Below are 13,078 nucleotides of genomic sequence, written 5' to 3'. Positions count from 1 at the left end.
ACCGGGTTTCACCACATTGGCCAGGATGGTCTTGATCTCCTGACCTCATGGTTCACCCGCTTTGGCCTCCCAAAGTGCTGGGATTACACATCTATGAATGTTTAAAACACTTTGCCTACGTTCTGTTATTTAAGTCTCACCATAGCCTTTTTTTTTTTTTTTTTTTCCAGTAGACAGGGTTTCACTGTGTCACCCAGACTGGAGTACAGCAGTGCAATCATAGTTCACTGTAACCTCAAACCCCCAGGCTCAAGTGATCCCTTCAAGTAGTTGGGACTACAGGCATGCACCACAACACCTGGCTAACTTTTTTACTTTTTTACTTTTTGGTAGAGACGGGGGATCTCCCTATGTTGCCCAGGGTGGTCTTGAACTCCTGGCCTCAAAGGATTCTCCTACTTTGGCCTCCAGAGTAGCTGAGATCATAGACATGAGCAACAACCCCCAGCCTCATCGTAGCCTTTTGAAGTAGTAATTATTTCTCTTTTTATTTTATTTTATTTTTTTGAGACAGAGTCTCGTTCTGTCGCCCGGGCTGGAGTGCAGTGGTGCGATCTCAGCTCACTGCAACCTCTGCCTCCTGGGTTCAAGCAATTTTCCTGCCTCAACCTCCTGAGCAGCTGGGATTATAGGCATGTGCCACTATGCCTGGCTAATTTTTGTATTTTTTTAGTAGAGACAGAGTTTCACCATGTTCACCAGGCTGGTGTCAAACTCCTGACCTCAGATGATCTGCCCCCACCTTGGCCTCCCAAAGTGCTGGGATATTACAGGTGTAAGCCACCGCGCCTGGCCTTATCATTTCTTTATAACAGATGAGCAACCTGGAGCCCAGAGAGGTTGGGTAACTTACCTAGGTCACACAGCTGGTGTCGAAAGCTTGTGCTCTTCCTGGGGCCAGGCCAGGAGCGAGAACAGCTGGGTCATTGATTTATAACTGTTGATAGCTTTATCCAGCCGTTAGACTAGGGGATCCTTGAGGGAAGGATCTATGTCATGTTCATTACCAAATGAGTCTGGGAAGAGTTGGTGCTTAGAAAATACTTCTTCCACAAGTAGATCAAGTTCATTTATTCATTCATGTCCAGAAGCAGGGGGAAAGGCATTCCTGGCATCAGGAAAAGCTTGGGCAAAGGCATAGTGGCAAGACAGTTCCTTTCAGAGAAGTCAAGAACCTGGTATAGCTGGATGTCAGGATGAGGATGGGTGGCTGGGGAGAGCTGGGAGGCCAGGCTTTGAGGGGCTCTGAATGTCAAGTGGCAGCCCTTGGCCTTGACTAGGCAGGTCCAGGGAGGCTGCCCCCAGGTAGGAAAAGACCACCAAGGTGGTAATTGTAGTAGCTTCCATCACTGACCACTGACCACAGAGCGTCAGCCCTGGGCAGAACGTGTGACACACATTGTCTGATTTAAGCCCTCAGTTAATACTGGGAGGTTGGTGGGAGAGGAGAGGTTAAGTGACTTGCTCAAGGTAGCAAGGGGAGTGACTAGCCTGGAGTCTACCCAAGCCTATGCAGTGCCCTTGGCAATGGGCTGCCTCCCTCAGAACTCAGCTCAGGGGTTCTAGGATCTCTACCTTGCCAGGTCTCAGCCCTGACCCTGGGCGAGAACCGCTGGGGCCACAGCAGGCGGGGCACTCAGCCCTTCTGGCTGCACAATGGCCCCTCTTGGTTCCCTGTCCCTCCTGGGTCTCTGCTGGGTTGCTGAAGGCCAGCTGACTCTGGGTTCCAGACGGCCCCTGCTTGGGTGGGGGGACTGGGAGTGAGTCCATATGGAGTCTTTTAGGGTTGTGGGGTCCTTAAGTGCCGTCGATGCAGCCTGCCCCTCAGAGAAGGCCTAGGAGAACAGCAGATCCAGGAGGAACCTGGTCCTAGAGTCTTGGAACCGAGGTGCCCAGAGCTGGGATCTGGGAGGCTCTTGGGTCCTCTAACATCACCAGGGTTCACAGAGACCCACTAGGCTAACATTTCCCAAAGCATGGATGAGGTCAGCAGCCTCAAGCAAAGGGCTCTGTGCTCAATATACTCAATAGACTCCCTGAGTTAAACAAAACCAAGCCTGTTGCTTTGCTGCAGGACTTCTCAGGGCCTTTAAAATGTAAATATGCATCCTGACTCTCCAAGCAGGGACATAGTACATTGTGTTCCCCAAATGGATCCCTTTTGTCAGTGTCTCACTGGAGCCCATTCTGGGAAATACAGTTTATAAGTACAAACACAGAGGCCCGAAGAGGGGCAATGAACTATCAAACATCACACAACGAGTTAATGGCCAAGTCTGGATTAGGTACTAAAATTTTCAAGTTCCAGGTCATCACAAAACTGAGTGGCTCTTTAATCCTTTATTAGGAATTCCTTGCATGGATATGGGACTTTACAACATAATAAATGGGTTTAGTAATCACATGAAACAATGATGAAAAACTCCAACCTCATGTTGCGCATCTAGTAAGGCTTCAGTTAATAGTATATATAATTATTGTGATTATAAGAATCTAGCATTTCGCATGGTTTCTGGCACATAGCTGCTCAGTGTTGAATGAGTGTTGAATAAAGACTAATAATTCACAGCTGTGTGAGAACTAAATCAGGTGGTAGTGGTGAGCTTTGTGAACTATAGAGCTGTTTTGTTCGTATAATTATCATAAAGCTTAGGTAGGATGGGGGTTGTGATCCTGTGTTATGAATAGGGCCTGAGGCCCAGAGAGGGACAGTGATGCGCCCAAGGCACACGGGGTGGGAGGGGAATCCACTGCTCTGCCAGCCGGCACTTTGGGAGCCTTTCTTGGAAGGAGCCAGGAAACCAGGAGGCAAAGTCCACTGAAGGAAAGGCTGGGGTCAGAAGGGCGGTTGGAGGCCATGTGGCCCCTGACAACCCTGTCTCTCCTTCCATCGGTCATGGCCTTTCCATGGTGTGCAGGGCACTGTCCAAGACACCAGCAGCCCTGGCACTGAACCAGACGCAACACTGCAAGCAGCTGGAGGGCCTGGTGTCTGCACAGGTGCAGCTGTGCCGCAGCAACCTGGAGCTCATGCACACGGTGGTGCACGCTGCCCGTGAGGTCATGAAGGCCTGTCGCCGGGCCTTCGCCGACATGCGCTGGAACTGCTCCTCCATCGAGCTCGCCCCCAACTATTTGCTTGACCTGGAGAGAGGTAGGAGCTGGCAAAGCTGCTAAATGCGTGTGGGTGCGGGTGAAGGAATTCAGGCATCGATCTGTGTGTTTAGATGGAGGGATGGGTTCATGGGCGGGTGGATAATGGATTCATGGATGAATGACGGGTGGATACAGGCATGGATGAATGGGGTATGGGTGGATGAATTAATCATAAGATGGGTGTGTAGGCATGAATTCACAAATAAGTAAACATAGATGAGTGGCAATATCAGTGCAGGGGAGCCTGAAGACCAGCACATGTACCTGTGTGCCCCCATGCATGAATGAAGGAATGAGCCAGGGCTGTGGCCTGCTGTACTTGAGGCCACATATCAGGGAGGCTCCTGGGAGGGGAGTCTAGAAACAAGAATGCTATAGAGCCCACCCTCAGGGCAGACAGGTGTGCCACAGGTAACACTGAACTGGGCTGCTGAAACTGTTGCACCATGCACAAAGCAGTGTAAAGACAGAACATCTCAAAGACTTCCTGCAGGTGGTGGCTTCTGGTGGGGGGTGTCTGGGGGACCCATGTACAATAGGGAGGCTTTTGACAGACAGAAGTGCCCCAGTAGGTGCAATCTCTCTCCTGCACTGTAATAACTTTTCTTGTGGGTCCTAAACAGTAGCAGCTAATATTTGACAAATTCCTTTCTTCCTGAATTATTTGAACTCCAGAGCCAGCCTGTGAGGTAGGTGTTATCACCCATATTCTACAGTTAAGGAAACTGAGGCTGGAGAAGGGAAAGTGGCTTGCTAGTTAGGAGACAGAGCCAGGGCTCGGACCAATGGCCAGGACCCCGCAGCTGAGGCTCCTGAGTGCCCTATTTGTTTCCCAGGGCTGCTGTCCAATGGGCCACAACTAGCTGCTTGCAAACAGCAGATGTGTATTGTCTCGAAGTTCTGGAGGCCGGAAGTCCAAAATCGAGGTGTCAGCAGAGCCGTGCTCCCCCTGAAGGTGCCAAGGAGGATCCTTCCTGGCCCGTCCCTAGCTCCTGGTGGCAGTTGGCCATCCTTGGCATTCTTTGCCTCTGTCATCACAGGGCAAGCTCCCTTTTTGTGTGTCTGTGTATCCGAAATTCCCTTTTTACAGCCACTGGCCTAGGGCCCACCCTGATCTGATATGACCTTGTCTAAGCCCCATTACATGTGCAAAGACCCCACTTCATCATAAGATTATGCTCACAGGTCCAGGGGTCAGGACTTGAACACATCCTTCAGGGGGACACGGGTCCATACACAGCAGGCCCTTTGTGCATTCGTCTGGTGCATCAGGAGCTCAGAGCCTGGGCTTCACTACTGTAAAGCATCCCCTAACGCCAGTGCAGGGCAAGTGGGTGAAAGCCCAGAGCTGTGAGTATGAGTAGGAGGACGTGGGCAAGGGCATGCCTGTGGGTGTGGGTCGAGTGTGGCTGTCAGCTGGTATATTCGGAAGGAATTGGGGAAGCAGGGGTGACAGCTCAATGGCCCTAGTGCCGACCCCTGCTGGCGCCACCTTGGTTACATGAGGGTGTGGGCGAAGGAGGAGGACGTCTGACCTGGGCAGCTGACCTTTCCCTCCCACCCCCAGGGACCCGGGAGTCGGCCTTCGTGTATGCGCTGTCGGCCGCCGCCATCAGCCACGCCATCGCCCGGGCCTGCACCTCCGGCGACCTGCCGGGCTGCTCCTGCGGCCCCGTCCCAGGTGAGCCACCCGGGCCCGGGAACCGCTGGGGAGGATGTGCGGACAACCTCAGCTACGGGCTCCTCATGGGGGCCAAGTTTTCCGATGCTCCTATGAAGGTGAAAAAAACAGGATCCCAAGCCAATAAACTGATGCGTCTACACAACAGTGAAGTGGGGAGACAGGTAACCACCCACCCCACCCAGCCCCAGATAGTTGTGCTTGTACCATTGGCCGGAAAAGGGCCACCCAGCGTGCCCCGATGGTGGGGGGTGCGGGGGGACGGGCCCTGACTGGCCCACACCTGACGTGCCTCACACCGTCCTCATCCTCAGCCCTTCCCTTGCCAGCTGCTTGGGGTTTGTCTCGCTTTCCTCCTCCAGGGGGTCCACCGGGGTTTGGGTTGTCCAAGCAGAAGGAGCACTGAACTAGGAGTCAGGCGCTCTGAGTTCTGGCCTTGGCTCTGGCACTAAACTCACTTAGGGACATTGGGAAAGTCAGTGCCTCTCTAGCCTCAGCTGTTCCCATCTATAAAATGGTGGAGGTGACCTGGTGCTGAGTCCCCATCTGTCATGTTCCTCAGGCTGTCCCTCCCTCCAGGGTGTGGAGAGGGCTGTGGTCAACAGAAGCCTATCCTAAGGGCTCATCTGCTTGGATGTAACGGGGACTCCCACCCATACCCACCGCAGCCGCTAGAACAGTTTCCTCCAGCATTCATTACTATCAGGTTTTCATTCATTCCTCACCTCACTGCCCAAAGGACTGGGGTGAGTGGACCCGTAAGTGAATGAACTTTCTACCAATCTGTGTTGCAGACACTGTGCTTGTTGCTCCATACATTTCTGTTCTGTGGTCACAGAACAACTCGGGCAGGCCTTGTTGTCCCCTTTTCACAGATGGAGAAAGGACCGTGAATGGCAGGGATGGCCACTTGGCCAGAGCTGCATGTGCAGATGGCATCTCATTAGCTCCTCCCTGCACCCCTTAGCCCCATTTTACAGAGGCACTAAGTGAGGCTGAAAGCACTTCAGTGGCTCAGACCTACAGCACGATAGAGCCCAGGACTGTGGGACTCCCAAGTTCAGGGATTTCCGTGGCCTCATCTGCTCTCAAGGGTCTGACTTGTGTGAGGATTCTAGGATGTCCAGGCCATCCTTGGACAGTTAGGGAAACTGAGGCCAAATCATACTGTGGATCTATAGCAAAGCCTGGCCAGGAACTCAGGACTCCTGCCTCCTGGCCCTGCTTACCTGTCCCCGACCCCTGCTCATGAAACCCAGTGCGAGCCCTTCACCAGCGGCCTGCACGCCCACCACCATGGCCACGCCCACCATCATGGCCAGGCCAGCTGGACGCCACATGCTGCCAGGGGCACAGCCCTCCCCTCCCCACCATGCAGTCCAAAGAGGATCTTCAGCCTCAGGGCAAATCAGGACTGTCCCTGAGGCCATCTGCAAAAGGGGCCAGTATCCCCGAAAGCTGCAGGGCTGCTGAGGATTAAATGAGATCGCAAACACATGTTTAGTACCTCGGGAAGTTCCAGGCCCCTTCCCCCAGCTTATGCTGAGCAGCAGAACCTAGTTCACCTTCCCTCGATGGCTCACCAGTGCCTCGGTGCCCTGCAGTCCTGCTGACTTCATCCCTGTGACCTCCATAGACTTTTCTCAGCAAATTCCAGATTGGGTACCCAAAAGTACTCCCTGGGTCCTCACTTCCTGGCACTGGAGAGGAGAGGAGCCCTGGGACCTTGGCCAGCTTCCCCACTAACTCACTTGTCTTGGGCAAGTCCTGCCCACTCTGTGCCTCAGTTTCTCCATCTCTCTAATGCAGGGGATGGACCCAGGTTCCCATGACTCTTGCAGGTCTATGAACAGGAGAGGCAGGAGGGCAGGCCTGGGCAGGGGAATCCAAGTCTTGTGTTGAAAGAAGGGTTTAAAAGGCAGAACTGGAAGGCCTGTAGAAGGCATCTAACTTCTGCCCCTCAGGTATGAATGGAGAAACTGAGGCCCAGGGAAGCTGGTGGGCCCGAGTCCTTTTTGAAGCCAGGGCAAGAGGCTCCCCAAGCCTCTGAGCCCAAGGGGTCTCCGCCATCGTTATTACTTAAATGGATTTTTCAAAACCAGCATTGATTTAACTTTTATGGTTCACAAAACCCTTTTGTGTGTGCCATCTCATTTCATCCTTACAGCTCTCTGCAGGGCAGGAATTATGTGCTCGCTTTGCACGAAAGAAGACAGAGGCCCTGAGTGGTGACGTGGCTTGCTGAGGGTGGCCTGGCAGGAGCACTGGCAGTGGGGGGAAAGCCGGCCAGGTGGCAGGGAGGTGCCCCCTGCACTCACCCCTGCCTTTTCTCCCCTTCCTACGCTCCTCCCTTCCTTCCTTCTCTTCTTTTCTTCCTTTTTTCCAGCAAGCATTTAGTGAATGAAAAAGCATGGAACAATTAAAAGCCACCACTTTTGGAATCACCCTCAGATCTGGGTTCAAATCCCAGCTCCTTGATTTTCTGACTGCACCCTTGGGCATGAGACTTAGCCTCTCTGAGCTATTGTTTCTTCTTTTTAAAATGGGGGAAGTTAGGATACCTCCCTTGAAGGGCTGTTGTGGTGATCAATCTCCATTATGCGTTAGAGCGCTTGGTGTACAGTAGGTGCTCAATAATGACATCCCTATCCCTGCAAATGCCTTTCTTCCTGCCCCTCAGCTGTCCCCCAAGGTTGCAGGAAGGCCCATACCACCTCCAAGCTTTAAAGCAAAAAGCTCTATCACTTGAGGCTCCAGCAGGCAGTGACTCCCTGAGCACCCAGCCATGGGTGGGTGGGGCTGGGGTCCTGGGGCAGGCCAGGGAGGGGACTCTGGCCACCCAGCCGACGCCTTCCCCTGTCTGCAGGCTCTGCGCGCCTCTCTGGAAATGAAGTGTAAGTGCCATGGGGTGTCTGGCTCCTGCTCCATCCGCACCTGCTGGAAGGGGCTGCAGGAGCTACGGGATGTGGCTGCTGACCTCAAGACCCGATACCTGTCGGCCACCAAGGTAGTGCACCGACCCATGGGCACCCGCAAGCACCTGGTGCCCAAAGACCTGGATATCCGGCCTGTGAAGGACTCAGAACTCGTCTATCTGCAGAGCTCACCTGACTTCTGCATGAAGAATGAGAAGGTGGGCTCCCACGGAACACAAGACAGGTGAGGCCTGCCGCCACCTTGGTGGGAAAGGGTCACCTGTGTTGCACATACTGTTCCCCAACTCAGGGCCATGCACACAGCAGGGACTCAGGTGGCATTTGGGGAATGGAGTCCCTGCTCAGTTGAGGGAGTTGGCCCCAGAACTGCTAAGTGGAGATGCCAGGGTCCTAGGGTCCCCTGCAGAGCTGCTGGGAGCACCTGTTCTGCACTGTGCCTGGCAGGGGCCCAGGGAATGGGGGCTGATGGGAGGCTCCTGCTCTACCTTCCCCAGCTGGGGAGACAGATGCAAAGAGACAATGACGCTACTGGGAGACGGGACAGGAACGAGGCTGCCCAACATAAGATAGGTGCTCAGAAAATGTTTGGCAGATGAACAGATGAAGGGTAAAGGCCATACAGCCTGCTCGTTGCACAGCAAAGGGACTGAGGTGCCAGGGGAGATGGGGACAGCCTACAATGAGTGAGGGAGAGCGATGTCTGCCTGCATTCCATGCAGCGACACTGCCCCTGTGTCCTCGCCTCTGTGAGCCCTCTCCCCGGCCCCCTGCTCCTCCCATCTCCTCCTGGGGACCCTGAGCCTGGAACCCTACCACAGCCCCAGTCACAACTGCTGCAGTCGGCTCAGGACAGGAGAGTGAGGGAGCCAGGGGTGACTGCAGACCTACTGTGTGCTGGGTGGGGTTGGTGAGGACTGCACAAGCAGCATTTCCTGAAGACGGTGCTGGCGAAAGCTGGTCCCGATCTACGAGAGAAAGAGCTCTGTCATCACATGCTTTTGGGAAATTCTCTGGCAATTCACAAGGCACTAGAACATATGAAAGGCTCTGAGGAATCTGCAGTAAAGATCTGTTTAAGCCAGTGTTTCCCAGAGGTGTTTGGCCACGGAACGCTTCTATTAAGGAGCCCCTAATAGCATTCCACAAAACTCGTGTTCTCGGGGTTAAAAGAATATTGCACCAGAGAGTGGGTGTCTGGGAACGTGTCTGGCACATAGTTGGTGCACAGCCAGCGTTGACTTCCTCCGCAGCCCACGTTCCTGTCTCCAGGAGAGGGAGGGGTGGGCTGGGGGGCTGCATCCCCACAGGCCAGGGCAGCAGGCTCTGTGAGGAGGCCCAGGCTCCCATCTGGAGGCCAGATTGAGGGGGTCGACAGAGGGAAGATGGAACCAGGTCAGGCCAAGGAGACAGGCAGAAGCCAGAGGCTGGGCTGAGGTAGATGGGGATGGGGGAGTTAGAGGAGGATTCTAGAACATGGAGGGCTGCAGGAGGCCCACAGAGGACCCGAGGGTGAAGAAAGGGTCTTCCTGGATCCATGTGCAGCTCTGTGTGTGTCAGGGAGGGCACAGCAGGGGGACTTGAGCACATCCTTCACTGATCTGAGGCTCAGGCTTGTCTTCCGCACAGTGGGGAGGGCACACAGGGTTGTCGCGTGATCTCCAAGCACACGTACCTAGCATCTCCCTCTCCCCTCCCGTCCTGGGCAGTCTCCCCTCCCACTGTGCCCTCTCTCCCAGTCGCCCCTCCCTCCTGATGAGGAGGCCCCGCCCACAGCACCACCCATCCTCCTGCTTCCTTCGCAGCCCCCACAGGTCTCCTGCCTTGCGGCTCCAGTCCTTCCCCAGGGAAGGCCCTTGCAGGCATCTGTGTTAGTTGGCTTTTGCTGCGGTAACAAACAGCCCCAATTTCTCAGTAATTCACAACCACAGACATTTCTCGTGCCCATTACATGAGACTGCAGGTCAGCTGTATCTCTGCCTGGCTCTGGTAGGTGCTGGTGGGGGATCCCCAAGGGCTCAGGTCATGACAGGAAAGCTTGGTGTGAGGGGAGCCCAGAGGGTCCCTGATCCAGCCTGGACATCAAGGAAGGCTTCCTAGAGGAGGGGAAATGTGAGATTGATGATTAGGTTGGGGGTTGGATGTAAGTGAGCTTGGTGAACTGTGCAAGGTGTGTGCATGTGGGGTATCTCTAGAGGCTGGCTCCCTCACTGTGGAAGATACCTGGCAGCCTCCTCAAATCTAACCTGGGGAAACCGAGGCCTAATCTGCAGTCAATATTCCAAACCCTAGCCCTCTTGTCATATTTCTTCCAGAGGCTCGCACCTCTGAAACCCACACATCCCCCACCACCCACAGTTTGAGCCACCCTGTGCCCTGGGAGCCAGGCATCCCAATGGCCCTTCCCTGGGCCTGTGGCCCCACTGGCCCCAATCCTGGTCCCAGGCACCTGGGCCTTGTCTGAATCTGACATTGGAAGCCAAGTTTTCAGACAATGCATGTCAGGGATCCAGAAATTTAAAAAAGAACCCTGTCTCCGTCCTACCACTCAGGGTAGAGTGCTCAGCCAGAGCCTTCAGGAGAAGGCTGAGGGGGAACTCATGGATGCTGAGTGACCAAACAAAGCCCAAAAAGGTTCAGTGACTTGCCTTAAGTCACACAGCCACTAAGTGGCAGAGCTGGGGCTTGAACCCAGGTCTGTCCAGCTGTGGGGCATGTATTCTTCCGGGAACTGCTGGCAGCCCCCACTTACTTGTCACTGGCTGGCTCTCCCCAGATGCTCCCCTCCTTCTGCCCATGGCCCCTTCCAGCTCAGGCCTGGCCTCTCCCCCAGTACTGATCAGCCTCCTCCGGGCCTCCAGCTCTCCCCTTCCATCTGCTCTCACTGTTCTGAGGGCAGGCCTGGTCTTCTGCCTTTGCCCAGGCTATTCCCTCTACCCCAGCACTTCTTCCCTCCTCTGCACGGTGGAGTGCTGCTCCTCCTTCATGAATGGCCTAGATGGCCTCTCCTCTTCCAGGAAGCCCTCCTGGACTCTCAAGACCTTGTACTCACCCCGGGCAAGGCCCCTCTCCCTTCTGTGTCTGTTTCCCCATCAGTAAATATGAGGATTGCATTCGGTCGTCTCTAGGACTTTCCCACATTGGACATTCTGGGATTCCTCAGTCCACATGTGGGGACCATTTGTCCCTGTCAGTGCCCCAGCCCCCTGCTGCTCTGTCCGCAGCTACATCTCATGAAAACACTCCCTGTCTAGCCTCAGCCTGGCTAGAGGAGCCACCAGTCTGAACAGATGATTTGTCACTAGACAGAAGAACTGAGAGCAGTGGAAGCATGTTTGCATTTTATAGGGACCTTCAATGCCTTCGCATCCCACATTTGGGAAGAAATGCAGCCCCTGCCGGCTTCCACGCCCCGCCCTTTAGGGTAGGGAGAGCAAGCCAGGGCCTTAGTTTTAGTCCCCGAGTTTAAGCCTCTGCCCTTTGCTGAGCCTGTTTTCATCTGCATAATGGACATAATAATACCACTGACCCAAGGGCCCTGAGCACCTCCACTAAGATAAGACACTGGAGGGAGTGCCTGACCCACAGGAGGCACATGGCCAACAGACCCCTCTTCCTCCACGAGCAGCATGTCCAATGCCCACTGGGGCTTCTAGTATTTCAGCATTTATGCTAGGATTCTAAAAATCAAATGGTCTTTACATCTCTCATAATATTTAATTAAACATTAAATATGGCTGGGTGTGGTGGCACATGCCTGTAATCCTAGCTACTTGGGAAGCTAAGGCAGGAGAATCGCTTGAACCCAGGAGACAGAGGTTGCAGTGAGCTGAGATTGCACCACTGCACTCCAGCCTGGGCGACAGAGCGAGACTCTGTCTCAAAAAAAAAAAAAAAAAAAATTACACATAAACACATAAAGGTAGGATTATTAGATTGGTGGGAGGGTCTTTCCAGTATTTAGAAGTAGAAGAAATAGAAAAAAGATACCTCCAAGAAAACAAAACAAGGCTGGGCACGGCAGCTCATGCCTGTAATCCTAGCAGTTTGGATGGCTGAGGTGGGAGGATTGCTTGAGCTTAGGAGTTCAACACCAGCCTGAGCAATATAGTAGGATTCCATCGCTACAAAAATAAAAATTAAAAAATTAGCCAGGCATGGTGGTGTGTGCCTGTAGTCGCAGCTACTCAGGAGGCCGAGGTGGGAAGAGCACTTGAGCCGGGGGCCTGGGTTGGCGGGGAGGTGGGGGTCAAGGCTGAGGGGAGCCATGATCACAACCACTGCACTCCAGCCTGGGCAACAGAGTGAGACCCCATCTCAGAAAAAATAAAAGAAAATAGCTCCATCATTTTGGTAACCCCTTATTAGAAATATAGGGAAAAGTTAGAAGTACCTTCAGGTAAGAGGATTGTTTAAAAGTCCCCAAAGATCAAGACAGCTTCTAAGAAGGGCTGAGTCGGTGGCCATGGGAGATGCTGCCAGCTGCCTGGCTGGGAGTCATAGGAGATGCTGCCGGCTGCCTGGCTGGGAGTCATGGGGTGTTGGTGGGTCGGTGACCAAGGCATGCACTGACCTCCTTCCTGCCCCCACAACAGGCAGTGCAACAAGACATCCAATGGAAGTGACAGCTGCGATCTTATGTGCTGCGGGCGTGGCTACAACCCCTACACAGACCGCGTGGTGGAGCGGTGCCACTGTAAGTACCACTGGTGCTGCTACGTCACCTGCCGCAGGTGTGAGCGTACCGTGGAGCGCTATGTCTGCAAGTGAGGCCCTGCCCTCCGCCCCATGCAGGAGCGAGGACTCTGCTCAAGGACCCTCAGCACCTGGGGCCAGGGGTCTGGAGACACTCCATGGATTCTGCTTGTGAATTCCAGATGCCAGGCATGGGAGGCGGCTTGTGCTTTGCCTTCACTTGGAAGCCACCAGGAACAGAAGGTCTGGCCACCCTGGAAGGAGGGCCGGGACATCAAAGGAAACCGACAAGATTAAAAATAACTTGGCAGCCTGAGGTCCTGGAGTGCCCATGGGCTGGTCTAAGGAGCGGGGCTTGGGATTGGTGAGACTGATACAGACGTGACCTTTCAGGGCCACAGAGACCAGCCTCCGGGAACGGGTCTGCCCGCCTTCTTCAGAATGTTCTGCGGGACCCCCTGGCCCACCCTGGGGTCAGAGCCTGCTGGGCCAACCACATGGAACCACTAGCTTGGGTTGTAAATGTTTTCCTTTGTTTTTTTGATTTTTCTTCCTTTGGGATGTGGAAGCTACAGAAATATTTATAAAACATAGCTTTTTCTTTGGGGTAGCA

At 54.1% G+C, this 13,078-nt stretch overlaps 1 protein-coding gene across 7 annotated transcripts in view; it reads left to right on the top strand.

Moving 5' to 3' along the window:
* Nucleotides 1-13,078, top strand: part of WNT11 (Wnt family member 11) — a 24,158-nt gene extending 11,080 nt beyond the window's left edge. For 3 of the 7 annotated variants that reach the window (XM_045371270.3, XM_045371271.3, XM_045371272.3), the window contains 5 exons: nt 2,919-3,154; nt 4,724-5,001; nt 7,704-7,996; nt 12,366-12,466; nt 12,648-13,078. In XM_045371270.3, coding sequence (XP_045227205.1) covers nt 2,919-3,154; nt 4,724-5,001; nt 7,704-7,996; nt 12,366-12,466; nt 12,648-12,781 — 1,042 coding nt within the window. In that variant the 3' untranslated portion in view covers nt 12,782-13,078. Of the gene's footprint in view, nt 1-2,918; nt 3,155-4,723; nt 5,002-7,703; nt 7,997-12,365 lie in introns of those variants that run through there. The other 4 variants (XM_074014793.1, XM_074014794.1, XM_005579127.5 and 1 more) reach the window with 4 other exon arrangements.

Source organism: Macaca fascicularis, chromosome 14, assembly GCF_037993035.2.
Source record: "Macaca fascicularis isolate 582-1 chromosome 14, T2T-MFA8v1.1".
In the NCBI taxonomy this organism is placed as follows: domain Eukaryota; kingdom Metazoa; phylum Chordata; class Mammalia; order Primates; family Cercopithecidae; genus Macaca; species Macaca fascicularis.
Note: the sequence above shows the minus strand (reverse complement) of the source record. Positions and strands in the feature narration are given on the sequence as shown.